The sequence below is a fragment of the Oryx dammah genome, unplaced genomic scaffold, assembly GCF_014754425.2.
Source record: "Oryx dammah isolate SB20612 unplaced genomic scaffold, SCBI_Odam_1.1 HiC_scaffold_16, whole genome shotgun sequence".
NCBI classification, from domain to species: Eukaryota; Metazoa; Chordata; class Mammalia; order Artiodactyla; family Bovidae; genus Oryx; species Oryx dammah.
In genome coordinates, this window is record NW_024070200.1 from 2,537,854 (window position 1) to 2,564,698 (window position 26,845).

The 26,845-nt window shown below is 44.2% G+C and overlaps 1 protein-coding gene across 1 annotated transcript in view; it reads right to left on the reverse strand.

Moving 5' to 3' along the window:
• Positions 1-26,845, reverse strand: part of RCOR1 (REST corepressor 1) — a 127,074-nt gene that overhangs the window by 14,320 nt on the left and 85,909 nt on the right. The window contains exons 4-11 of the mRNA XM_040256888.1: positions 18,064-18,116; positions 16,513-16,674; positions 15,786-15,904; positions 13,467-13,545; positions 8,427-8,621; positions 3,313-3,390; positions 3,035-3,092; positions 2,131-2,357 (exon numbers count right to left, since the gene is read on the reverse strand). Coding sequence (XP_040112822.1) covers positions 2,131-2,357; positions 3,035-3,092; positions 3,313-3,390; positions 8,427-8,621; positions 13,467-13,545; positions 15,786-15,904; positions 16,513-16,674; positions 18,064-18,116 — 971 coding nt within the window. The remainder of the gene's footprint in view (positions 1-2,130; positions 2,358-3,034; positions 3,093-3,312; positions 3,391-8,426; positions 8,622-13,466; positions 13,546-15,785; positions 15,905-16,512; positions 16,675-18,063; positions 18,117-26,845) is intronic.

Consider the following 26,845-nt stretch of genomic DNA (forward strand, 5'->3'; position numbering starts at 1 on the left):
TGGCTTACTCTCCCTCCTCAGCTCCAAGGGAAGAAAGCCCACAGCTGACAGATAACCAGGAACTTCTCAAATCTGTCTGCACTGCATAAACAGGTAAGACCCGCAGGCAGGCTGGACACCAGCAGACATCTTTCTGAGCTGCTGGACTCCACAGGAATGGAGAAATTACAAGCACACTAAGTTCTGAGCACTGATCAGACAGACAATTAGCTAGTTCCCTTAGGCCCTTGGTGGACACAGAGAAGCAGCTGGTCCTTACAGATTAATTTCCTTCTATGGGCTAACACAGAGACTGGAAAACCAGGGTGGAAAGCAGGAGGCCTGGTGCCTTAAGAAGCATAAGAAGAAAGGGACTAAAGAAAAGGAAGGACAGACCTTCTGGGCTAGCAAGACAGGAGGAAACATCAGCTGACAGATTAAGCCAATCAACAGATCAGGTCTAAGAAAATGATGACTCTAGGTTCTCAACCTGTGAGCACATTTTTCATGCTAATTCTCTGGGGCCGGCTATGATGAAATCTGAAGTGGAAAGAGATCTGAGTTTCCTCTCATTTCTGCTTCATGAGCCTTAAGTCAGAAAACAGACCTGGAAGAAAGCTTTCATTCTCCAAGTTCTAATGGCTCTTTCCCGGTAATCATCATGTTCTCAATGCTTCCTAAACTGAGTCCAGGACTTCAGGGAAGGTAATCTGTTGTTAAAGGGGTAACTAGCTGTCAGATAAAGTCACTGCCCCAAGATAAAAACACCTCTTTTGCTTCTGTGCTGTCCCGTTTGTGGGCAGGCTGGGCTGGGTGGGTGTGAGTCAAGGAACCATTTGCACCGCCAGTACTAGAGACTGAACCCGACTGTGAACATTTTCTGGTAGCAAAATCTAAATAGTCTAATAAAATTAGTATGCTTCTAAAACTACATCTTCTGACAGGTGTAGATGCCTCAAGGCCCTTTCTCAAACTGGCATATGGATGTGGAGGGGTGGGGGTGGCTGGCAGTACCATGCTCTCAGGGCACCCTCCTCACAAGGCTCATGCACACACAGGTTGGGGGCCTCCAAGTTCTACAGCCAGGCTCTGGGAGCAAAGAGTCACAGGACAACACAGAAGAAGTAACTTCAAGTCTTTCCTGCCTCATTTGGGAAAGATTTTGATGATAAAGTAATGAGCAAATTAATCCTCACATTAGAATTCTGCAGGCCAGAATACTGGAGTGGGTAGCCTTTCCCTTCTCTGGGGATCTTCCCAACCCAGGGATCGAACCCAGGTCTCCCGCATTGCAGGTGGATTCTTAACCAGCTGAGCCACAAGGGAAGCCCAAGAATACTGGAGTGGGTAGCCTATCCCTTCTCCAGGGAAACTTCCTGATCCAGGAATCGAACCCAGGTGTCCTGCATTGCAGGCAGATTCTTTACCACCTGAGCTACCACCATGTCAGTGAGCAAATGCAAAGATAAAGTGGATGGTGTGCACTCCCACCCCCTAGCCCTACGCACTGTCTGTGGGGAAGGGTGAGCATGCAGGGGGCAGGCCCCTGCCGCAGGAAGCAGGCAGGCAGCAGACAGACCCTGCAGCCTTAGTAATCTCCCCTCAACCTCTGCCGACTGGGCCAGTGGACTCAGTGCCACCACCCAGGAGGTCACAAGAACGTTAGTTCCACTCTGGAAATGCCAAGCAACCCAGGACCTAGGTTTGTCCCCATCAGTCCTTTAGCCGCTGGCCCCCCAACAGCAGCCAGGCTGGAGGTGTGGCCGCAGAGACCCCTGTAAGCTCACACACCTCACAGGGGACAACACACAGTTCACATGACTGAACTCTACCGATCCTCAAGGCACTTCTAACTTACTGTTTCAGGGCCAAGTGGTTACTGTATTTAAGGAAATACTGGTAATGTGAAATATTCTGTGGCTAGAGAAAGTAGGGTGGACTTAAGAATTTGTCCAGGAATTCAAACGTGAATAACGTACACAGTGACCAAGAAGTGACTAAAGTCAATAGATATTACAGCATTTACGGGTAAGAGTCATTACTGACACAGCTGAAGCCTAAATCTATTTCCACAGCTGGAAAAGGTCATCAGTGAAGAAAGTAACTGGAGGTCGAGCATGAGTCCTGCAGAGACAGCTGCTTCAGGCTCACCTCGTCGTCCTCCTCAGGCACCTTGATGGAGCTGTCTGGGGACTTGACAGGTTTCTGGTTGCTGGGACCATTCTCTTCTTTCCCGTGCTCTGCCTCCCATTCTTGTAAAACTTCATCTATGTTGAAGCGGCGTCGATAATTTACAAAAAAGTTTTTCACTTGCACCACTGATTTGTTCCCAATCACATCTGAGATGGCCTGGAAATCTCGGCCGTATTTCCTGATGGCTAAGGATGGAAGAAAGCGTCTTTTTCAACACAAGAGAAAAATAATAAAACACACTCACACACACACTTGAGACTCACCCCTGATCCAGATAAGGCAGCACGGGGGCTCCTAACAGCAGACACTATCTTAGCGTAGAAACCAACAGGAAGAGCAGCACGGCAGTCTGCGTGCGAGACCAGTCACAGTCCGCGTGACCTGTCATGTAGAGTCTGCACCTTCTCACCACACACCGCAAGGTATAACTGAGGTCACCCAGCAGCTATCCTGTGCTGTGGACATTCCACACAGGCCTTTCCAGGGTCCCAGGACTAGAACACCTCCAACCTTACAGCCCTAACCCTCACTCTGTCCTTTCTGACTATTCAGAACCCAACAAGCAGCTGCTAAAATGAAATATGCCTTGAGACACTGAGACTTCCAGATTAATTTTTACATCTTGTGAGACAAGGGAAAGGAAAAAAGCAAAGCCCAAAGGGAATGCAGAAATTCAGCTAATATGATGTCCACTAGAAGGATGTCAGCTCCCAGGAGTCTGTTAAAGGTGAGCAGTGTGCTGAGAGCAGGCTGGGGCACAACTGCCTCCTGAGGCGACTGCTCTGCCTAAGCTCTCTGTTTATAAGCAGAGCTTCTAAGTTTATAAGTACAAGCTTCTTGTTTATAAGTACAAGCTTCCTACCTTGTACAGCGAGCAGCTGCTCTTCCGTGGTCCAGCGGGCGTTGCATTTCTGAATGACCTGGACATCCAAATGAGTCCTGTTAGCACACTACATTTAGGCACGGGCGTGTCCTTATGAGGATTAATCAATCTTATATCAGAATGTTAACATCAACTAGGGTTATAATAAATGATGTCTATACCTTTCCTTCTAGAAGATGTGTACTGGAGACACAGACAGTAAATTCTTAAACACAAACTTGGGTGTGACTTCAAAGATGATATTTACATAATCTTACCTCTGGAAGTCGGTATGGTTCTATTCCACCATCAAGTTTTTCTTTTAGAGCACTGTTCGTCTGTTTAATATTCTGAATCTAAGAGAAACAAGATTCTCATTTTAAAAATGAAAGACTTTTATAAAGGTATGAAAAGAAAACAAAACTATGAAAGTTAAAAGAAACAAAAAGCCAAGAGGAAAGCAATTCCTGGTCTGTTTGACAGCCCCAAATACAAGGCCCCTATCGCATCCTTTGAGAGCAGCTAACTATTAATAGATATTTTAATTAACTTGCTGAGGGCAACAAACAAGGAACAAACAAGGAAGGGATGGTGGTAAGAAGGTTCCTGCACACACAATCCTAATCCAATAGCTCATTAACAGGTGCCTACCTGGACAACAGAAGGCACAATTTGAGTCTGACACCGACCCAGCGCCTATGCCCCCACCACACAGAGTGGAGCTGAGGGAGCAGAGCAGGCAGAGTGAGGGCAGAAGCCCGCCCTTCAGATTTCTTCAATGGGGAGAGGAAAAAAGCTATTTTTCCACGAGCCTAATTTTGAGCGACTGTAACTTCTTAATTTTCTCCCAAATTATCTTTTCCACATTCTTGCTTTGATTCGGTGGACCTAATCTTTCACTGAGCTTGAAAGACAAAACAGGACAAACCATTCCATCAATTCAGGGCTGCTCCTTAATTCTGCTCGGACTCCTGAGCAAGCTGGGTCACAGATGGGGCCCTTTCACTCTGCTCTAGGCAGAGGGGAATTTCTGTGCCAAGCACCAGGGGAACTCTGGCCCCGGCACTTTCATTCTTGAGTATCACTTGAGCAAATAAGAAAGCAAGCAGAGGAACAGGTTCATTTTTCCAAGGGAAACACCAAAAACATTTTGTGAGCAGAAAGTGCCCTAGGCAAATGGAGAAAAGCAGCACTCTCAGAGCCAGGGAAGAGGTGAGAGATGAGTGGAGATACTGTCATATGGGCACTTCTAATGCTTGTCTCTCTAAAACTTTTCATACTTATACAATTTTCAAAAATCCCACTTTCAACTACTTACATTTTATTGATTTCCAGTTTCACAGATCCTTTCCTCCTGTGTTTTACTTCTCAAAGATTTAAAGGCATTGGGCAGGTTGGGGAGGAATACAGGAAAGATTTTTCGATGCAATGGGACCAGCAGGCAAGTAAGTAAGACCAGCACTCCTAAGGACCAGAACCGACCCTGTCTGCCTTTAGTAAGGGCCTCACAGTATACCCGTCATGCAGCCCACTCCAAATCTTTTGAAAAGAAAAATACTGGAAACACACACAGAACTCACTCTACAGTAAAAACCATAAACTAGGACCATGCTTTACTGAAATTTGCTTTAGTTTATTTTGAAAAGGTATATAAATCAGAAGAAAATACCCCAAACTTACTCAGAGTAAGTAATTCCAAGCTCTCAGACCAGCATTAGTTAATAGAACACTCTCTGATAATAAAGAGCAAAATCTTAGATTCTTCTCAGACTTTGCAGTTACCAACAAACCACAAAATACTACAAGGCACTCAGATTATGTTCCCTGAATTCTGAAAATGAAGCCCAGAAATTTCCAACATGCAATGAGCAAATTCTCAAGTCAGGGGTCTAAAATACCCCATGTTTCCCCCTCTCCTCAGGCACTCCAGTTACTCTATTCATTCTACCTATATGTTTATAATATATGATACAAAGCTGAGAGAGTGCGTGAGATCTATCTATCCTATCTATATTGCACTGGGATTAAGTGATACGCATCTTCCAGGGAGACCAATCTGTTTAAGTAAAACATGCATCTTCTAAAATCAGTGGATAAAAAAGCATAGACATTAAATGAGTGGCTACAAGGTAAAATATCCACAAGTTCTGAACTAAAAGTTAGCTCAATATTCTCATTTACCTATAGGCCTTCTTCTAATCATTTGTGTTTACTAATAAGTGTAAGAATAGGGGTTAGTTGACAAAATTATGCCAACTGGAAATGAAGCCAGAGTGGCAACAAGCTGGATAAGACAGAGGATAAGAAAGTAACCAGCATGGAAAAAAGAACCAAACAAAGCAGTCCACTTGGCTTGGGGTCTTACCGAGGGCTCCTGGCTAAACACAACTTTCTTTTTCCTGCTTTACTGCGTATTTAGAGATTCTTCTCTAATGTCAGACCTTTTCATTCCCTCCACCCAGCAAGTCCTGATGCAACAGGCAGTGTCTGTTGGCTAACCTGTCCCCAGTCCCCATCTCACTTGTATCTTTGACAGCAACTGAGGATCTCCTTGGAGCTAGGAGGAGCTGGGCTGCAGAGCCCTGGTGCATAGAACATCTAGGAGGTTCTGAGGAGGCAAGAGCTTTTCCTGCTGAAAGGGACAGAAGGATCAGCTCCGCTCCCCCTCCCTCTTCTTACTGCCCTGAACACAGACACAAAGGTGATGAAATGGCTTCTGCAGTGTCCAGCATGAGGCCACAAGCAAGATGAAAACCCTAGCAGCTAAGGATACAGGAAATTCTGAAAGAATCTGGGGCCTCCGAGAGCAGCACTGAGCAGAGGAACTAACCAGCAACCATTGATGTTGGAATTTCTTGCTATTTTATAAGAATAAAAAAGAAACAAACAGCTCACTCTTTGAGACATCATTAGTCACGTTTTCTGTTACCATCGGATGAATGTGTCCCAGACATAGGACCAGATGTGGGGGTGCCCAGAACACAAGGCCTACCATGTGACTGACCACCATGGAAGTCTGGGAGTGCAGCTGGCAGCAAAGCTAAAGGCTGCAGAAAGCAAACAACTGGCCTCATCTCCCAGTAACTGAAGACTCCGAGAATTCACTCTTTAGTAATGTCAACTCTGGGCAGCTACTTTCAAATAAAACATTCTTGCTCTTGATCCTGGCTCTGAAAACTGAAGGCTCTCTATCTACCAGTAACAGCTCTGTGGGAAAGGGCCTCATCCCCTTTCCATGTTGATACTGCACAGCACGCATAAGAAACTCACCTGGCCGCGGGACTGAAGCCCCAGGAGAGGGAGAGGAGATGCAGAGGGGAGCCCGGCCCTAACCAGAGAGCCTGCCCCCCACACAGCGTACCAGTCCTCACGCATCCCATACCATCAGGCAGACAAGGATGAATCTCCTTGTTTGAGAAGAGGCCCAGAAAGATTAACTGATTCTCCTAAGATTAGAATACAGCTCTGCCAGCAGCTGGGACAGATAGCCACGCCCGTGAGTCCGTGGGGCTGGCTCGGCCCTGGGTTGTGCGCCTCCTGCACCAGAGGACAGACAGGCCACAGAGCAGGCCACCCTGCTCTTCTCATCTCGTCCAAGCGGCGAGGACTGCCAGTGGCTAGTTCACCTGGAAGTCAGGGTGGGGGTCGGGGGAAATGACTAAGGCAAGGACAACACTGGGCCACTTGGCTGATTTCTCAGTTTGACTTCTATGCAAAATCAGACCAAAAGGATGAGTCATTTCCCACATGAGGCACAAATAATCAGGAAAGGATTCATTTTAGAAGCACTATTCTTTACAAGAGCACCAAAAAAGTACCAAACATGTAGGAGTAACTCCAATAAAAGAAACAGAAGACTTGTTCCCATCAAGAACTACAAAATTTTGGAAGAAACAAGATCACAGAAGTGCAGGGGCAAATCATGTTCATGGGTGAGATGTTAACTCTCTATCTTGATCTATACAGCATCCCCTCTAGGAAAATTACTTTTCTGGAAATTGAGAAGGTGATTCTAAGTTTTATATGGAAACACAAGGGCAGGGATCCATGACAATGTTGGAAGACTCCCGTACCACAAAGCACCACTGATAACCTGTGTATCATCAGGACCATGAGATGCTGGTGAAGAAAGGAGAAACCCAACTCCAGGCCTGACCCACACACACGACAGACACTAGATTGAAAACAGAGGTCCCACGGCCTTCTAACAGGAAGAGGGCAGTCTTTAATGAACAGTGCTTGGTAAACTAGAGATTCATGTGGAAAAAAAAAACAAACAACCCCACACGTAACAAGAAAGAAAAACATTCCAGGTAAACTGAAGATCAAAACGCAAAACAAAGCTTTTAACACAGTGCCTCATGACCTCAGGAAGGGTTCCTAACAGAACTTGAGAGTACCCACCACACAAGACAAGAACAAGAAACTGGACCACCTCAAAACTAAGAGCATCAGTTCATCAAAGATACCACTGGGAGGGGCTGGGGGCAGTTCAGTGGCTAAGACTCCGTACTCCCAATGCAGGGTGTACAAGTTCGACCCCTGGCCCGGGAACTAGATCCCACAGCCACACCTAAGGATTCGCATGCCACAACCAAGACCTGGTGCAGCCAAATAAACAAATACTAAGGAAAAAAAAAGCTGCCACTGAGTGCGTAAAAAAGCAGGCCTCCAAATGGGAATGTGAGACAACCCCCTGCCAGCCCCATAATTCCACAACGTGGGCACAATAGAGTGGTGGGGGGAGGCGCTGCTGGTGTCCAGTGGGTGGAAGCCAAAGCTGCTGCTAAATGTCCTACAAGACACAGAACAACTCCCCACAAAAAGAGTTATCTGGCCCAAAAAGTCAGCTGTGCTACAATTAGGAAATCCTGCCAGGGTGCAACCAGCACTCACACAAAGTGAAACAACCAGCCTGGGAGACGGTTCTCTAGTGCTGGATGTGTGCACGCTCAACAACCTGGCAGCTGTGCTCTGAGGGGTATCTCCAACAAGCATACACACGCAACGCACCAAGAGGCACATAAACCACGTTCCTATCAGTACCCAGTGACAGGCAACAAGGGGAGACAGCCCAGACTCAAAGCAAAATAGGAGCAGGGACAAAGGGGAGATGAACAGGGTGCCGGAGACCATGTTCCAGGTCTTAACCAGAAAGAGGCTATGTGGGTGTGTTCATGTTATGAACATCACTGAGATCTGTATCTAGATCGATACGGATATGTAAAATTTCAATTTCATGGTTAAGTTAGGAGAAAAAAAAAATCAACGGGCCTAAGATCCTCTGTCCAATTCCTTGGAAACAGAACAGGCCCCTGAGATTTGTGCAGCAAGTGAGCGGCGAGAGCACAGCTGCAGTGCAGGGCGCTCTCCGCCGGGGGGTGCGCGGCACCTGTCGTTTGATCGACACCAGCTCCAGGTCCAGTTGTCTCAGCACCGTGGCAGCGGCGGTGGCATTGGCAGAAACTGCCTCCACGTCTTCTTGAGAAAGAAACATTCCTTTTGGAGGTTTCCTTTTTGCTCTATTTTTAGCTTGAGTGCTATGTTTTTCTTTTTTGATCTGAGGAATCGTCTCAGTAGGGGGCACCTGCATGGTACACATATTTGATAAATGAGAAAGTGAAAAAATTAAAATGTCAAATGAATAGCATCTTTCTAAGACAAATACCACGCCATACCAAAACAACCATCCACAAATTCTAAAACACAGTTAATAGACAAAGAACACTAGCTAAATAAACAACTCAAAGTGGACTCTACTTCCTTCCTTTACAGATAGATACATCTTTATTCTATAAACCTCTGACAAGAAGCATTCCCAGCTTCTGGGAGAATATAGGGAAAAAAAATAACCTGTGCTCCCTCCTGGTGAGCTGTGTATATACGAATAAGGAATGATTTCATCCTAACAGTCCCCAGCAATGTAGACAGACATATGGCCACAGAAAGAAAAAAAATGGTTCAGCACATGTATAAGGACCCATTTAGATTCCTTAAATCTTGATAGAAGGTTATAAAAATAAACACTTCAATATGAAACTTGTTTATATACCCCTTTCTGAGATGACACACTTTCCATGGCATGTAACCTGCTTCAAAAACTAGAAGCTGTCATTCAGAAATGTGTGACTGCTGCTTATTTTTTAAAATGCTCTTTCTAAAACCAAAACTTTTGGAAATGAAATGCACTCACATGTTGGCAAGGAAAGGATAACATCCTATTGGTAACCATTTTAACAAGAATTTTAGGTTAACTGATTATAATCTCATCTTGTTAGTCTATTAACACTGGCTGGTAAAGCTGAAAATACATTCAAGCTTGTTGCTTCACATTTTAAGACAGATAAAAAGACCACGCAGACTATGATGGTAGCAATAAGCTCTCAAACAAGTGGTAATAAACAACACATAAAAATCTCAGTCAGCAATAACCTGTGTTCTATAATAGCACGGTGCCGGTCACCTACTAACCAAGTCTGTTTTCATACATTTTAGCACGTTAAGAAGCTAAGAAACTAAATAAGAAACTATTTTGCTATATAAATAAGAATTATAGAAATTAATATAAAACCAAGCTGCTTCTCTCTCATTTAAAATGTTCCACTGAAGAACCTAATACATAACAATGCATCAAAAACAAAGCTTACTAAAAACTGCAAATTCAATTTGATTTCACAAACAATGTAATTTAACTAATCCTTAAAACGATCTGGGCACTCATATAGATCACTGGTGAGAGTGCCATCCAGAAAGTATGACCAGTTTTCTATTTGATAATAATACACTATGCCAAAAGAAGGCTTAAGAATATATCTAGAATATTTTGACTCAATAATTCTACTTCCAGAGATTAATTCTAACAGAAAAAATTAAGTGCACAAATATGTAGTTATGTATCAGATTTCAGCATTAATTATAGGGAAAAGATTGTTAAAATTTGTATAAATCAACTCAATTATAAAAGATTTGTATGATAGAATAACAAACATACGGCTATGCATACAAATATATTCCACATAAAAATACATCCAGGATTAGCAGTAGCATTCCTCAAGAAACTGGAAACAGTGTTGCCATGTGGTCCACTGACCCCTGGACCCCTGGACCCCTGGCGGGCTACAGTCCGCTCCTGGGCATATACAAGGACAAACCTGTAATCCGAAAAATACATGCACCCCTCTCTTCACAGCAGCACTGTTCACAAGAGACAAGACATGGAGACAACCCAAGTGTCCACTGACAAGATGAAGGGATAAAAACAGATGTGGTACATATATACCGGAATCACTACCTTATCACAGTGAAGGGTTTGTCTAACTCAATGAAGCTACAAGCCATGCTGTGTAGGGCCACCCAAGACGGACGGGTCATAGCAGAGTTCTGACAAAATGTGGAAGAGGGAGTGGCAAACCACCACCACCCCAGTATACTAGCCACGAGAACCTCACGAACTGTATAAAAAGGCAAACAGACGTGACACCGAAAGATAAGCCCCCAGGTCGGAAGGTGTCCAATGTGCTACTGGGGAAGAGCGGAAGACAACTCCTCAGCCATAAGAAGGAAACAATGCTATCTGCCACAACATGAACGCAACGAGAGTATCATACCAAGTGAAGCAATACAGAGAAGGACAAGTATCACATGATTTCACTTATATGTGAAATCTAAAACAAAACACAAATGACCTTATCTATGAAACAAACAGAATCACATACAGAACAGACTTGTGGTTGCTGGAGGGACAGGGGGTTGGATTGGGAGTTTGGGACTAGCAGAGACAAGCTATTATATATTTAATGCAAAAACATGGTCCTACTATATATATACCACAGGGAACTATATAATATGGCAACCCACTTCAGTATTCTTGCTTGGAGAATCCATGGACAGAGAAGCCTGGCGGGCTACAGTCCATGGGGTGGCAAAGAGTCAGATGCGACTGAAATGACTGAGCGTGCATACATGCACGTTTTACACAGAAGGTCCTCTGGGAAGAGTCACCAAAATGTTAACAGTGATGACGGGTGCATGCTCAGTCATTTCAGTCGTGTCTGACTCTGCATCCCCGGACTCTTCGCATCCCCATGGACACCAGGCTCCTGTGTCCATGGGATTCTCTATGAAAGAATACTGGAGTGGGTTGCCATTTTCCCCTCCAGGGAATCTCCCTGACCCAGGGATTAAACCCATGCCTCTGGCACTGGTAGGTTTCCCTGATGACTCAGCCGGTAAAGATCTGCCTTCGGTGTAGGAGACCCTGAGTCAGATTCCTGGGTCAGGAAGATCCGCTGGAGAAGGGATAGGCTACCCACTCCAGTAGTCTGGCCTGGAGAATTCCATGGACTGTATAGTCCATGGAGTCACCTGAGCAACTTTCACTTTCACTCCTGCATTGGCAGGCGGCTTCTTTACCCAAGACCTGATAAAGGTTGATGATATTATAAACCATTTTCATTTTTTCCCTTTTATTTAGCTGTATTTCCTACATACCTATAAAAAAGCATTTATTACTGGTATATTTTTAGTTTAGGTATGTCTAGACTCTTGTTTTTTTCATACTTCAGTACCTTCTGAGACAGAGAAACTTTTAGATTTTAGTGAAACAACAGACACTTATTTGAACACATGTACAAGTAATACCAACGCTGGGATTCCACACTCCAGCCTGAATGGGACTCCAGTGGACAGATACCAGGGGGCTTGGGACCTCTGCCCAGGTGGTGGGGGCCGCATCAGGGACTGCCTGCAGGCACGTATGTATTGTGGGGGTTTCCACTGAGCCACAGTGACAAGGCCTGGTGTCCTCAGAGGGTCCTCAGGGATCCTACATGTGCTTTATTCAGTTATGAATCAGCAAAAGAATCCAAGTTTATCACCCTCATTTCAAAGGCTAAGATCACCCAGACACCCCATTATTCTCAGTGAACAGTTTATAATAAATAAATGCTATAAATATACCCCCCAAAGTCATATATAATTGTAGGGGTTTGTGGGCCTCTTGAATCCACAGACTAAAAACCTCTGGCATCACGGTTTTTAAAACATGAGAGGTTAAAGCTTCTCCGTGACCCAGAGGGCACAGGCCCTGGGCACCCACAGGAGGAAGGAGCCCCAAGGCCGAGAGGAGGGCAAGAGGCCCCTTTCTAACCTGCTGAGCGAGTGCCCAGCAAAGAGGACAGTGAGGACTGCTACCCTACAGAAAACCTCTCATTAATGCCATCTTCCCCTTTAAGGCTTCCTTTCTTATGTTTCTTGGCAAACAAAACTCTTAAGTTCTATAAAGCAAGGTTCAGTTCACTCAGTCATGTCTGACTCTTTGTGACTCCATGAACTGCAGCCTGCCAGGCCTCCCTGTCCATCACCAGCTCCCGGAGTTCACCCATACTCATGTCCATCGAGTCAGTGATGCCATCCAGCCATCTCATCCTCTGTCGTCCCCTTCTCCTCCTGCCCCCAATCCCTCCCAGCATCAGTATTTTCCAATGAGTCAACTCTTTGCATGAGGTGGCCAAAGTATTAGAGTTTCAGCTTTAGCATCAGTCCTTCCAAAGAACACCCAGGACTGATCTTCTTTAGAATGGACTGGTTGGATCTCCTTGCAGTCCAAGGGACTCTCAAGAGTCTTCTCCAACACCACAGTTCAAAAGCATCAATTCTTCGGAGCTCAGCTTTCTTCACAGTCCAACTCTCACATCCATACATGACAACTGGAAAAACCACAGCCTTGACTAAACGGACCTTTGTTTGGAAAAGTAATGGCTCTGCTTTTGAATATGCTGTCTAGGCTGGTCATAACTTTCCTTCCAAGGAGTAAGTATCTTTTAATTTCATGGCTGTAGTCACCATCTGCAGTGATTTTGGAGCCCCAAAAATAAAGTCTGGCACTTTCCACTGTTTCCCCATATATTTCCCATGAAGTGATGAGACCAGATGCCATGATCTTAGTTTTCTGAATGTTGAGCTTTAAGCCAACTTTTTCACTCTCCTCTTTCACTTTCATCAAGAGGCTTTTTAGTTCCTCTTCACTTTCTGCCATAAGGGTGGTGTCATCTGCATATCTGAGGTTATTGATAATATTGTTTAAAAACTCATACATACCATGATATCTCTTGAAAGTGAAAGTGAAGTCGCTCAGTCATGTCCAACTCTTTGCGACCCCATGGACTGTAGCCTGCCAGACTCCTCTGTCCATGGGATTTTCCAGGCAAGAATACTGGAGTGGGCTGCCATTTCCTTCTCCATGGCATCTTCCCAACCCAGGGATCGAACCTGGGTCTCCCGCATTGTAGGCAGACACTTTTACCGTCTGAGCCACCAGGGAAGTCTCCTACATGGCACTTAATATATTAAGTAGACTAAGGAAAAAGAACGCTTTACTTTGAAACTAGTAAATGAAATTTATTTGCCTTAATAATACTAGGGGAAAAAATACCTCCTTTTTGCTTTCCTTGTTTTGATCAATCTCCATGTCAATGGGGTTATTTCCATTTGTTTCTTCCAGTTCATCCTCACTGGAAGACAAAAACAAGTTACTGAAAGATTATTTTGTGCTAATTCTATTTAATATACAAATATAAGCAAGAAATTGATTTAATATAAAATTAGTATATGTTTTCAGAATGTTGAGAAAAATGTTTTTACAATTCAAATACAATATCAACTCCATAGTTCTTTTAGTCTAAATGATTAAAAAAGCTATTGAAATAGGTTTCTATCTCCCAAACCAAGCCTAGAACATTGTCACTTTATATTTGTAAAGTGTTTTCTCTCAACTAAAAATATCAAATTTAAGACTTTAATTCTCTTTAATTATCTAGTAGAGGACCAGGACATGATCATTAGATATAACTGAGAAATAATTCAAGAATACAGGCTCATGATATTGAGAATAAATTCACCCACAAGTAAAATCTCATTTTCATGTCCCATCTGTGTACCCACAGCTACACAATTCTGAGAATTGGAGGTTTCTGGTGGCCTAAAAAACTCAAAGTGAACTTCAAAAAGAATGCTCACACCGATACAGTGCTTCAAATGCTTTTGTTTATATTCTTCCGTGAAGTATTGGGGGAAAAAAAAAAAAAAGCTCTGTCGAAGTAGGAGCTTTACAAAAATTGAGCATGACGGCTCCCAGAGGCCAGACACCTGCCTTGTCTGCCCGAAGCTAAAGCCAGCTGAGCAGGGCTGGTGGCACCGCACTCAGGGCTTTGAGTGTCAACACCCCTTGTCTCAGCGGCCCACCAGCACCCCGTCCTCTTCTCTCTCGCCCAGGCCCACACTGTAAGCAGTTCTGGCTGAGGAAGGCACTGAGAGGAGAAAGGGCTGGGGGTGGAGGGGATTCTCCCCGGCCCTGCCATTCCCTTCACAGGCAGGTCCCGCCAGAAAGTCAGCCGTCTCCTGGGGTCTTCCGAGGCCTGTGTCCCTCCTCTGTCTGCTTCCTGATGGTGGTGCAGGCACACAGGGCAGACGGGAGCAGCCTTAGGTGGACGGAAAGAACCTGGGCATGTTCGCCAAACTGTTATGGTTCCACCCTCAAGGATGACAAACCCCAATCTTTCTTTTTTAGATTTAATTCTGATTTCAGCTTAGTAAACTGCACCTGTTTGTAGTAATAGATTTATTTCACAAACAGTGAATTAAACCTAAGGTATAATAAAAACAAAAAATGTTAATCAAAAGTTGCTAACACTAAAAACAAGTTCAATAGTTTGCTGCTTTTCTTTGGTTACAGAGAGTACTGATCCATAAATAGACCCACTGGTTACACGTGATACAGACCAAAAAATATGCAGACTGTCAAGGTCAACAATTTCACAGAATCTTACAGCTGGAAAGAGCTCTGCAGATGTTCTTCACATTGCTCTCATTTTATACTTGTGCCCAGACCTTAGAATTCTCCAGAAGTGACACCCGATTATCAACTTGTCCCCACATGTCATTCCTTTCATTTGAAATCATAAAACACTCTCCTGAGACAGGGCCATGAAGATCATAGAGTTTATCTTATTGCTTCATTTTATTTTTGCATTGTTAATTTATAAAAGTAATACATTATAGAAAACATAATTTTTAAAAGCCACCTATATTCCTAGTAACACAAAACCCATTCTGTGTCTTGCCTTCAGACCTGAGGAGACAGAGGCCTGGGAATGAGTGCACGGACCCCACCAGTAGGCCTCTCACTGAGACCAGAACCCACTTCTGTGGGCGAGCACAGGCTGCCTCCACGCCTCGGCTGTACAAAAGGCTGAGGGTGTGATGTCTCAGGTGTGTCCTGCACACTGAGCTGTCCTTAAGACTAAGCTCCTTATAAAGAAGTCATAAAAGGATCCCCTACCAGCGCTCTCGCTCACATACACAGAACAGATGGTCGATAAAGGGAGGAAGGAAATCAAAACTGCAGATTTTTAACAAATCAGACATAAAAACATGTCAGCTGAATCCTGCAGAAGTACATGAGTGAATTTCAACCCCGGAAGTAAGAGATTCCTTTTTGCTAAAGGAGACACCCCTAAGGGGAAGAGAGGAATGTGTGGGGAAGTTCACTCACTGTGACTGCAGAATGCTGAGGAAAGATGCCTTCAGAACATAACACCCTGAACGCAGCTCATCTGTGTAAATTTTGGGTCCACTCTGACGGTCCTGGGGAAACTGGTCCCCCTCCCTTTCCTCTGTGTGTCCACCTGCTCCTAGGGACGCCAGGGCCGTCAGAGCTCCCCGGACGGCTGGGATACCACCCGTGCCTACTGACCTCTCCTCCCGCTCACGCTTCTGTCTCCGAGCGTGGCGGTCCATCACACTGGTTTTAGTCCTCGTCTTCTTCCAGGAGTAGTAGAACTTCACCAGACTTGCTATAGATTTATCAGGAAGCTGGACAGAAGAGATGAGCTGGTTTAGGTTTAATCTTCAAATGTGCGTACATATATTTCATAAGGATCATGCTCACATATTCAGAAATGTCATAAGTCACAGTCATTTTTCTCTGAATTCACAGAAGAACCCTCATCGATACAGTTTCAAACGACTGAAGTTTTGACTCCAAATGAAACTTGGCTTATGAAAGACTGCAGAGTCAGTTTAAGATGAATCAGGGTTTCCAGACTGCTGAAGCTTCTAACATAATTTCTAGGTTGTTTCTGTGACCGTCAATTAGTGTTCATGGTAGGAGTCCACCAAATACCATTCTAAAATGTGAGAGATCAGCAGAACTCCTCGGGGAAACAGTGCCTCCGATGCCACACCTCACCCACTCACCATCAGAGACCCTTTCTCTCAAGACAGAGAGAACTCTAGGCAGTCCTGACCCAAGAGTTGGGCTGGGGGGCTATCAAGCAGGGAGGTGCAGGGAAATGTTGCCCACCCAGCAGCTCCCACTGCACCAAACACAGGACCTTTCACACTGGAGGAGGGCAGCCCTACTGGGGCGCTGGAGGGGGACAGGGGGCTGGTGCGCACACACAGTGGTCTCACCTACTCACCATTTGTTGGATTCTATGAAAAGTTTTCCCGTGAAAACTAAAGGCTTGCTCAAACAAGACTTTATCTTCCACAGTCCACTCATCTGGGAAGGGGGTAAAGTTGGGCAAATCAGCCAATGATTTTTCAATATTATGCTTATGCCAAAAGAGCATCCCAAGAGCCTAGAAAAATAGTATCAGTGAAATTTTTAGACCAACAATGTGACTAAAACATCGTGGAAATGAGGTTGGCAAAGGGGAGCACATTGTACACCCTGACAAACACACATGGGAACTCACAGACAATGCCGCTGCATGCCCCTCTGTGCACTGACTCGTTTATCTCAGGCCCTACAAGGTAAGTCCCCCTCTCCTCATGACTCAGACTGGAATACAGGGGCCTGAGAAACCCAGTAACCTGCTGATGGTCACAGTGGGCATGGCAGAAGCAGTGGGCTCCGGAATCTGCTCTTGTAAAGGGTCTCACTCTAGTGCCAGTGGGCATGGAAAGAGGGAGAGACTCAAAAAGCACGCCACTGTTTTTCTTTGGCCAAAAAGTTCAAATATAAGAGTTTTGTTTTTCAGCTCAGAAAGGAAAAAAAATACAAATGAGTAAGGAACAAAGTAGAAACAGGAGAATTCAGGAATACTCTTCTAAGAAAACTCCCCATAATTCTACTTTAAAGTGGAAATAATCATACTTTGGGAGACCAAAATCCTTACAAATTTCATACAAGTGCACTTAGCAGTCACCCAATAATAGTTACACTTTCTAAACAAAATGAAAAATTAATAATTTCTAAGCAGCTTTGTGAGGTTCAAGAGCAGGTTTTGGAGAAAGAGACATACATTTCTTGCTTCAAAAGATTCTTAACTCCCTTCTTGTAACGGGCTTCCCTAACAGTTCTACCAGGTAAAATAACCAAAATTGAGGCCATGGCAAAAAGAAAGGGTCCACGTCTATGTAACCAAAATTAGTGGTATCCTTGGGCATTAGGGTATATGAAAAAAAAATTATTTACAGGCTGTAAGATCTATATTAATACAAAGGAAAGTATTAATCTAACAAGGTGATAATCTGAAATAACTGTAACTAAAAATAAGGCTGAAATAAGATATCACGCTTCTGGAGAAAAATTAATCTTGTGGATTTCTCATTAATTGGCTCCAAACAATTCTTAACACCTGAGTAAAATTTTACAACCTGAAAAATGATTCAAAACAATTAAAACAGGTCTGAGTAGATTTGAGTGTGACAACATGAGTCAGGAAACCACAAAAACAAGAAACAAATCATATATTCAAGTAAGAAAGCACTGTGCCCAAGTACCCACTAAGAGCCGCTGCTGACCTGAGCAGCAAGGACCGGCGGAGCCCACAGATGCCCCTCCAGGCCAAGGGTCTCTACTGCTCGTCTCAGGCAGTAACAAGTGGATCAGAGCCCCTGTAGCACTGCCAGTAACCACCAGACATGGCAATGAGGAAACCATGCTGCCTAACACACAGAACACGAGACACCTAACAGGTGAGCTATAAAACCCATTTTTAACAACAACAAAATCCCACCGTTACCTGCTCCATGTTGTACCCATGCTTCTCTTTGGCAATGGCGATGTATTCATCCACTGAAAAACAAGACAGGAGGCCGTGAACAAGAGCAGGCGGGCACGGTCTATGGGCACCAGAACTGGTACTAATTACATGCTGTAGGCTGCCACGCGTGAGGATAAAGACGAAGGCAACACAGGAGCGAAGCAGTGGATCTTACATACACAGATCTCACAGAGAAGTGGCGGAACAAATAGATACAGTACTTATTTCTGGATGGTGAGGTTATGAGACTGGTTTTTTCTTTTTTTAAAACAAGGTTCTACTTAAATTTTCTATGATAAGCAAACATTACTTTGGCACTTGAAAACATAATTATTTATAAATAAAAAGAAATATGAAATGGGGGTTTATTCTCAGACGCAAGAGCAAGCAACCTACTCTCATGATAAAGAAAATCTAGGCGATAAACCACAGGAACAGCACCGAGTACTTGCTCTCCAAGTCCAACACAAGGTGGCGAGCGCCAGCGCGCACTCATGAAAGGAGCTCGAGGAGACTGCCGGGCTCACACTCCCCCAGCTGCCACCCCAAGGAGGGCCCACATCCTCGCTACACCTCCCAGGCTTTCTCCCGGAACAGGAAGAGACCACTAACCAACAGCACCCTCCTTATGCTCCTGGTGTGACTCTCCTTACCAACTACAAAAGCAAGACAAACTCAGAAAGGGAAACGCAGGTGGCACAGAATTGCAGGAAACAAACACGCACTCCTTCCAGCCCTAAGACCCTTCCCTCAGATCTCACTTTCCAGGGGCAACAACCAGACTCGCGCTAAGGGGACAGGCTGAGGGGACAGAGCCGGCAGAAGACGCCTGAGAGCCAGAGCACCTGGTCTCAGCTGTGATCAGCCACACCGCACCAGCCTCCCTAACTGCAGTAATGCTGACCACCAAGTAGCAAACAGAAATCAACTCTGAGAATGAATTCAAGTTCATTAGCATATATTCTAATACGGGGGGGGGTGGTTTCTACTGACAAAAGACCCAATTTAATTCAGACAGTAACTACATATAGTGCATTTTAATAGTAAGGCACTAATTTTCTGTTTTCTGTTGTTTTTTTTTAATATCTAATATACTCACAAACTGACTGGCTACTCCACTCAGAATACAGTAAAATTCCAATTTACCTGAGAGTCAGTAAATGATAAAGGCCCTTGTTTGTCCTCAAAGTTGAAACTGGTGATTTTTTAATTGGGGGCTGAAATGTTTCAAAGTATGTCCCTTGCTTATTACTTCACAACAGGGTAAATTATGCCAAATAACAGAAAAATGATGGAAAGTTCTTTAAAAAAAAAAAAAAGCCTTGAAAAGTAAGGTTGCTAAAGCAGGTGGCTGCATGCCTGCCTGAGAGAAGCCTAAATGCTGCCTGAGGCACCCTAGACCCCGGGGGTGGACCTCAGGTCAGAGGACAAAAGCCAGGTAATGAGATGTGCTCAAGTCAAGAACACGTGAGAGGAAGAGAGAAAAACAAACTACAGTCAACTGAGGGTCAGCCCTGGAGGGCTGCTTTATGGGTTCCTTCTTTTTATAAATATCTGCTGAATGAACAATAAACATACCTCAAACTTCTGCTATATAGTCTCTGCAAGCAGACAGGTTTCCAGAAGCTATTATTTACTTTAACAGAGTACGGAATGTGCAGTGTGTGCACACATTCGGTCATGTGATCCCCAGTCAGTCCTACGATCTTTAGACAAGTAAACGCACAGGCCGGCTGTGATGCAGGAGCCCTTGGGAGCCTGCCCTGCCCACCCTCTCAGGGCAGAACCACAGTCTGCTACATCAGTAACAGAGTCCACTAAAATGGTCCCCATTGTTTCTGATCAGATTTCCCTAAAAATATTACAAGGGAAACAAAAGCTTCCTTTAGATGCTTTTTCTATCTTTATCTGTTCTTTTGTTTTTATATAAAAAATTAACTGGTGGTAGGACCAGTAAAACAGACTAAAACAGTGGATCCCAGCTGCTGCTGCTGAATGTAGATGTAACATTTGCCACGGTGTACACAGATTGCCGGGAGAAATACCAACACCCTCAGATGTGCAGATGATACCACTCTAATGGCAGAAAGGGAAGAGGAACTAAAGAGCCTCTTGATGAAGGTGAAAGAAGAGAATGAAAAAGGTGGCTTGAAACTCAACAAGCAAAAAACTAAGATAAAAGTAACCAGTTCTATCACTTCATGGCATATAGAAGGGGGAAAAGTGGAAATAGTAGCAAATTTTCTTTTCTTAGGTTCCAAAATCACTGCAGATGATGACTATAGCCATGAAATTAAAAGACACTTGCTCCTTGGAAGGAAAGCTATGATAAACCCAGACAGCGTATTAAAAAGCAGAGATACCACTTTGCCACCAAAGGTGCGCATAGTCAAAGCTATGGTTTTTCCAGTAGTCATGTATGGATGTGAGAGCTGGACCATAAACAAGGCTGAGCACCGAAGAATTGACGCTTTTAAACTGTGGTGCTGGAGAAGATTCTTGAGAGTCCCTTGGACTGCAAGAAGATCAAACCAGTCAATCCTAAAGGAAATTAACCCTGAATACTCATTGGAAGGATTGATGCTGAAGCTCCAATACTTTGGCCACCTGATACGAAAAGCCAACTCATTGAAAAAGATCCTGATGCTGGGAAAAACTAAAGGCAAAAGGAGAAGCAGGTGACAGAGGATGAGATGGTTGGACGGCATCACCGAGTCAGTGGACATGAGTTTGAGCAAACTCCGGGAGACAGAGAAGGACAGAGAAACCTGGCATGCTGCAGTTCATCAGGTCGCAAAGAGTCGGACATGACTTAGCAACTTAGCAACAACAACAAACAGCAAAAGGTGGCTTTTTAAGTCACATCTTTTAGGTGTTCTTAGAGATCACCCTCAGGACTCAAACCTAAAGCAAAGGAAGAAAGAGCTGTATCACAGCTACTGAAGTGACATCACCTGGCCTTGAAGGTTCGAAGAAATAAGTTAACATACGGGGGGCCTTGCAGCTTAGAAAAGGATTACCGTCTGATACCTGCCAGTGAAAACCCCGTTTTTCATTCTTTTCATTGTCCCCCTGCCCAGTGTCCAATAAAGGTTAGACAAACATCTGCTGAATGAATGCTAGCTTACTGTGATATGTACAATGTTAACATTTTAAGTTCTTTTACTAGCAAGGTGAAAGGCAGCACATATCATCAAAAAGGCTACAGATAACAAATGCTGGAGAGAGTGTGGAGCAAAGTGCACCCTCCTGCACTGCTGGTGGGATGGAAACTGGTGCAGCTGCTAGGAGAACAGTGTGGAAGCTGTTACCACAGAACACGCGATCCCACTCCTGCACACACGCTGGAAAAGACAGAGGCCCCGACATTCACAGTAGCACTGTTCACAAAAGCCAAGACGCAGGAACAACCCAAGTGCTCACTAACAGGTGGCTTAAGGAGATGCAGTGCATTTGTACGAGGGACTACTGCTCAGGCATAAAAAAGGATGGAATGTTGCCAGTGCAGAACATGGATGAACTTAGAGATTATTATACTAAATGGAAGACCAATATTATATATCATGTATATGTGGAATCTGAAAAATAATACAAATCAATCTATACATAAAACAAACCTATGGTTACCGAAGGAGAGAGGGAAGGGGTAGATAAACTAGGGGCATGGGGTTAACAGATACCAACCACCATACACAATAAGAGAAGTAACAAGGATTTACTGTATAGCACAGAGGATTATATTTAGTATCTTGTAATAAGTTATAAAGGAAAATAATTTGAATATATATATATAAACCTGAACCACTTTGCTCTTCACCTGAAATTAACACAATACTGTAAATTAACTATACCTTAACTAAAAGAAAGAAAGGGAAGTAAAGAGAGGCAGCACAGGTTAGGTATGGGGTAAGAAAGACTCAGGTCAAATCTTGGCTCTGTCTGTTGATAAAATGCTCGTATCCAGTGGTGCCTGACAAGCACCGTATTTAAGACTGCTACCCTCAGCAACTTGCTCACACCAGCAGAGCTAGGTTATCCCGTAACTGAAAACTACACCACGGAGGGAAGGCCTCCTTGTCCCCTGTTACTCAAAGAGCGCTCTGGACCAGCGTGAATTCAGCACAGCCACAGGCGCAGACAGTGCTGTGACAGGCCTGGTCTCCCCTGCTCGCCCTCTCGGAGCCGTCCCCAGCCCTTGTCCCCTTTCATCAGTGGTGGACAGGGACCCCTACCTCAGCTCCTGCGCTCCCAAGGCTCTCCCCACCACCTGCCTGGATGCTTTACACAGCCTGCCAGGAGCTGTTGGAAGTTCATGAAGAAAATGGAACATTTTTTAAAACCTCTCGCATGGCTTTCTTAAGCAAAAATGAGCTTTCAATCCCAGAAAACAAAATCGACTCCCACCTGCTCCTACGGAAAACACAGGATGACTGGGTATTTGAGGTGGGGGACAAAGATGAAGGGAAACAAGAAAAGTACCAGCTGCCTGAGACAAAGAACGCAGGGGGAGTGGGGGTGGGGACATTCCCAGCACTTTCTATTATCTGGCAACAATAATCTTGATTTTGTCTCTAGAAGATTAAAGGTTAACCAGAGTTCATCCCAATCTGGGGCAAACAGCCACTGCAGGCAGAGTGGTTGACTGAGTGTGATTAGGTTGACGAGCAAAGTCCACGGGGCTTAGGGAAAGGCCCAGGCTCTGCCCCCACCAGCCTTCCTCAGTGCACTCGGGACAGGACCGGGGTCATGGGCGAGCTACAGGCAGACTTGCCTTGTGCAGCTTAGCTGACACTCTAATCTATCATCAGAAGTAGGAGACTCAAACACAGCGTTAAGTGTATTCTGCTTTAAAAACAATCCTATCATTGCATAATGCCGTGTTTTTAAAAACTTGAAAGCTCCTACAGAAACAGCCAGGAAGAATGGTCTAATCTTAAATCGTGATGGATGCATCACTCTAATCCTTTAAAGAACTACACAGACTACACACACCATGCCTTTTTAGACAACAACTTACCATTATGCATAGCACAACTGAATGAGTTGTTTGGGGGGTAACATCACTTAAAGGTAGAATGTGTGTGAGATTCATCAAGAAAATGTACAAAATTTAACAGAGCTTAGTCAAACATTTACTGAACTACCCTCACTATGTACAGAACACTGTATTAAACAGCAGGCCAAATACAAAAGAAAGACGATTTCCTGCAGTGCCGTGAACCAACACACAGGTGGCAGAGGAGAACATAAATGCATACAGCAGCAAGTGCGGTCGCAGGACAGCCTGAGAAGGCAGTGCCGCTGATGACGGCCACTCAAGAGAAACTTCCTGAAGACTCAACAGCTGTTCAGTTCAGTTTAGACGTTCAGTCGTGTCCGACTCTTTGTGACCCCATGGAGCTGTACTGATTAACAAAAGTCACTAACGTCTGAGAATCTGCTACATGCGGGCTACTGGTCTAAGCTCTTTACCAGGCTTCTCTTTTTAATCCTCTCCAATAATTCTACTATCACTCCCATCCACAAACGAAGACACTGAGGTGCAGAGAGGTTAGATCACTTGCCAGGGTCATACAGCTGGTAAAGGCACAGACAGGACTCTTGTATCAATGCACCCCAAGTGTCTGGCCCCAGGACCCATCGAGTTAAACCTCGGTTAGCAATCCTCTCTCCTGAGTAAGGGAGACAGGAGAAGCTCACTTCAGATAAGGACAGCTCCATGGCAGAGAATGCTGAGCAAGGCAGCAACACAGTCTATTCCGTTTGAATGGAGTCAAGAAAACAAAACTGTGGTTGATGAAGGAAGTGACGGAGTCAGAAGCTAACAGACAGATGACTGCCTTGAGCAAAGCTTCATAGGTTTCTATGTTCATGTTCTAACCTGATGATCTAAATGCTCCCAGTACCATTAGTAAGAATCTCAAATTCAACTGCAAAACTGGGAAGAATGCAGAAGAAAACTGCCACAGTAACCTTAACTCACCTTTCCCTCCCCAGATACTGCAGCGACTTGGAATACTTGTGATCCTGCACAGTCTATGCAGAGCAAGAGGCTGACACCTTTGCTGAGGACAAACCCACAGCCTTAGGACAGCTGTAAAGTTTTTATCATCATATTTACTATAGCTTCAGGTGCTGCAAAGGAAATATGGTTCCACTTTCTCTCTCATAACTCAAAAACAGCATGCTAAAGTTTTCTTCAAGAATATGATAACAAATATTGTGGCATCTCCTTGAGCTATTAAAATAAGAAATGAATCATCACCATAACTCACTGAGAATCAAAATGAGCTTGAATCCTTAGGTAAAGCAATTGTGCCACCTGGCGGGCACAGACATCACTACAACATTTCAATGATCCCTGTGATATCTCGAGGTGGGAGTAGTGGGCTGAGACTCAGCCAGAGACTCAGTCAGGCTATGATGAAAGCACCAGTCCCTCCTTGTCAGGGATAAAATATGCTTCCTTTATGACAATACCATTTCTTAATGTAGTTTTGCTAAAAGCCCACTTTAGAGAAAAAGTTCCCCCTACCCTCTGCACCCAAGTAAACACTAACAATACAGCCCAATCTCGCAGACAATCTCATCAAGCAGAATAAGAGACACGAGCACCTCACTATGCCACACACAGCGGCAGTCATCCTCGAGCATCCATTCCTACCTGGTCCACCCAGAATCAGCAGACATGACTCTGGACACGTCCTCTCCCACCCCAGTGCCGCAGGGCCCTCCTCTAAGAGTAGGCAGACCATTATGCCTTCCAGGGCTAACCATTTAACTGTTAGATTTACACTTGCTTGTGTGTTGCATTAAATTTTTTTCCAATAAAAAGATAAGTGCACTCCTCCCCATTTACTCTAGTACTCACACACTGGCATATTTTCCAGAAAGGCATACGCCTAGTCTCTGCTGTAGAAACTGACCATCACTGGAACGAAGGACATTTAGTTGTGACTCATCAAAATAACCGTCCTTCTCCTTAAGCACGGCCCAAGTCTGTGGCAAGGAGTGAGATGCATGCAGTAGCAACTTGCCTGCTAGCCGCCTGCACCCCGTCACAGCACGTCAGCGCCTGACAGCCGCGGCCCCAAGGCAGCTGTGCCCTCAAGCCTGTCCTGTCCACTCTCGGGAGCTGCTCTTTGCACACACGCTGAGGAAGGAATCATGCTCACAAGGTCTGCAACTTCCTCAATTAAAGGCAACCTTTCCTGACATTAAAAGAGGGAGAAAAAGACTAACCCTTGATTCACCTATAATCTCACAGTGAACTACAGTGCAAACAGCCCTGGACGATGAGTAAAAGCCCCTAAGTTTCTATCAGGAACTTGGAGCTAAGTCCATTTCATCATCTGTCAAATAAGAAGTATTTTTATAAATTCTCTGTACAAAAATATACATATACATAAATACTCAGAGGCACCAACTCAGTCCCTGAACACCACCAGAGCTGTGTTCTAGTTCAGAAGTTCCCAATCCTGACTGATAACTGTCTGACAAACATCTTTAGAATACTGACTGGGGTTCCACCCTGTTTTGTAATGTATGCGTATAAGTATGTATGTGTGTTCATGTTTATGAACATAAATGTGTGTGCATGGGTGTATATGTACACTTTATGCATATATAGAGCTTCTAGTAAAGTATGATGTGTGTAGAGAAAAGCACATATGTAAGGATACAGCTAGGTTCATTTTCAGGAGATGAATATGCTCAGATCAAGGAAAGAATCCAATAGACTCTTGATGTTATGGGTTTGTTTTTACAATGATCCCAGGTGACTATGATGAATCAATGAATTACAGAGTAACACTGTTGTGTAAAGAATAGTTTCCATTTTAATGTGACAGAAACCACCTCAATGAGCCCAAACATTTAAACAATTACGCCAATTATCAGAACTACAAAAATGAGGAGAAATGTGCTTTTTATGTTACTGTAAAATGAAGTTTCTAAATTTGTGAGTTGTCAATTTTAATCATGTAAAAGACTTTCCTTTCAAGCATCCAGCTGAGGGGTTATGAACAGGGGAGAAAGGTGGAACAAAGGAAAGGAAGATCAGACAGCATGGTCTCTACAGTGTGGTCAAGAAGGGCCCCCCCAGGGACACTTCAGCCATTCCCAGGAGGAAGGGAGGGGACAGCACCATGCAGAACTCAGCAAGAGGGATGCGGACAAGGGGAGCGGGCTCTGGTTGCGTCCAGAGGGCAGAGATGGGCTCAGACCCCAGGGTGCCTAGTGGCAACTGTCGGGTCTTCTGACTTCAATTTACAGTCATCTAGAAGGTTGTGAATAGAGACCCTGACACATTTACTATATATTTCTATGAAAGTTTAGGCATTTACTACATACCTGTGAAACTTTCACTCATAATTTTGAAAATGGGTACTGAAGTCGTATGACTTAATGCAGAAATAACTTTTTATATGCAGGTCCAAGGAGGGTTCTCATCCCCTAAAAGCTAAAACTTACTTTAAAATCCCTAATTTGACATGATTTTAAGTTCTATATGTCTACCTGTTGAAAGCGTTAATTTTTTTCTTTAAAGTTCGGAGAGGTGATTTCCAGTTTCTCTCACTGTCCAACGTCCAGATTCCATTATGGGACCGAACCGTCATTTGTGCCTTTGCCCCCTAAATATCATGTCATCATTTAATCATGTAATTCGCTACAATAATGTTTAAAATAATACCCGAATGCCATTGTTCTCATCTATGCTACTTGGACTTATCCACATTTCCTCTACATGAAATGCGTCTCT